Source organism: Trichechus manatus, unplaced genomic scaffold (assembly GCF_000243295.1).
Source record: "Trichechus manatus latirostris isolate Lorelei unplaced genomic scaffold, TriManLat1.0 scaffold00282, whole genome shotgun sequence".
NCBI classification, from domain to species: Eukaryota; Metazoa; Chordata; class Mammalia; order Sirenia; family Trichechidae; genus Trichechus; species Trichechus manatus.
Window position 1 is genome coordinate 1,799,061 of NW_004444218.1, and position 1,569 is coordinate 1,800,629.

Consider the following 1,569-nt stretch of genomic DNA (forward strand, 5'->3'; position numbering starts at 1 on the left):
GAGAATTGCTGCTAAGGGTTTTAAGCAGGAATGGCTGACTCTTTGCTTTGCTAGCAATAACCTGTTAGAGAATGTAAAGAAGACAAGAGATCCCATTTCACAGTCCTGATTTTTTAAAAAGGCACAATTTTAATAAGTGCTTGTGAGCAATTTGAAGTGAGTGGCAACATTTAATAGCGTTCTGAAGAAAACCTAAATAAATAGAATATGTGCCACCATACCCCCAAGCTGGTCCTTCCAGCCCTGAGCATTTGGAAATGTGCTGCATTGTAATGTGGCTCTGGCCTCACTGCTGGGTGACAGTGCTTCAATGGACTTCTCCTTTTGCTTTCAGAAGTGACCGGGGAGGCACGTCCTTACCATGGGAAGGAGGCTGTGGATCCACGGCAGGGGCGGGCCCGAGGCGGCGACCCCACACACTTCCATGCGGTGAATGTGGCGCAGCCTGTTCGCTTCAGCAGTAAGTTGCAGACCTGCCTGCCCATCCTGCCCTCCTCGGGGCAGCTGACCGTGTGCGTGTGGCCTCAGGCTTGCTTCCCCTACTCAACCCCTGGCTCTACCAAGGCCACTGGGTTGTGCGAGCAGTTCCGGAAATGGTGGTTCTGTTCCCTAAAACAGTCCTACACAGTGTTGGCACTGTCCTTTTTTTATGAATGAAGATGCTGAGTGGTGGACCCCTTAAGTGGAGCTGACTTGTCTCTGGAATCTGGCTGCTTGGTGTTCATTAAAACTACTGCCTTTCAGAACTGGACTACACTGGCCTTTAGAAATCCCATCATTGGCTTGTTCCCTTTTATAGATGGAAAAACAGGCTCCAAGAGATTAGGTGATGTGTCCAGTGTTGCCTTAAGTAAATGCACCCAGATTTGAGTCCTCAGACCCCTGTTGGCCCATTGGGTGGTTTCAGATGCTTGATGTAAGTATCCCTCAAGCCCCTGTGTGGTGGGCTGATCAGGTCAGAGGTGGGTGCCCTGTCATGGGGGTCTGAGGCCCCTGCCTGCTCACCCTGGCAGGGTACTGAGCAGCAGGGGGTGAAGGCCACTGCCCACCATTCTCCTCAGCAGTCCACTGTGTGCATGGCCTGGACCCCACACAACAGGCCCACCCCTGCCCTGGTGTCTGGGCACTGACAGCTCTGCCTGCCTCAGATGTGGGGCACAGTTTACGGCCCTTCCCCCAGGACATTTTTTTGACTCTTCTTTCATGTGATTTAGTGAAGTTAGGGGTTGGGGATAGGTTCTTTCCTTCCTATTGCCACATCCCACACCCTGCCCCAGCTGGAGTTAGTGAGCCTTGAAGAGCTCAGCACCTACAGGCCCTGAGTGTGTATATACACGCCTGCCGGGGTATGTGAGCACGTGTGCACACCCTTGTCTGGGTATGTGTGTGTGTACACACCTGCTGGGGTACATGAGTGTGTGTGCATGCCTGCCAAGGTACATGAGCATGTGTCTTTCTGTTGCTTATCTATTTTCTTTTGAACAGGTAATACTTCTGCCTAGGTAATTATTCCACAGAATTCGAAAGAAAACAAATGAGCCAGTAAGATGTCATTTTCCCTTCCTCTGT

General features: G+C 51.1%; 1 protein-coding gene across 1 annotated transcript in view; it reads left to right on the plus strand.

Moving 5' to 3' along the window:
- DGCR2 (DiGeorge syndrome critical region gene 2) overlaps positions 1 to 1,569 on the plus strand; it is a 118,603-nt gene that overhangs the window by 46,403 nt on the left and 70,631 nt on the right. The window contains exon 3 of the mRNA XM_023725039.1: positions 335 to 460. Coding sequence (XP_023580807.1) covers positions 335 to 460 — 126 coding nt within the window. The remainder of the gene's footprint in view (positions 1 to 334; positions 461 to 1,569) is intronic.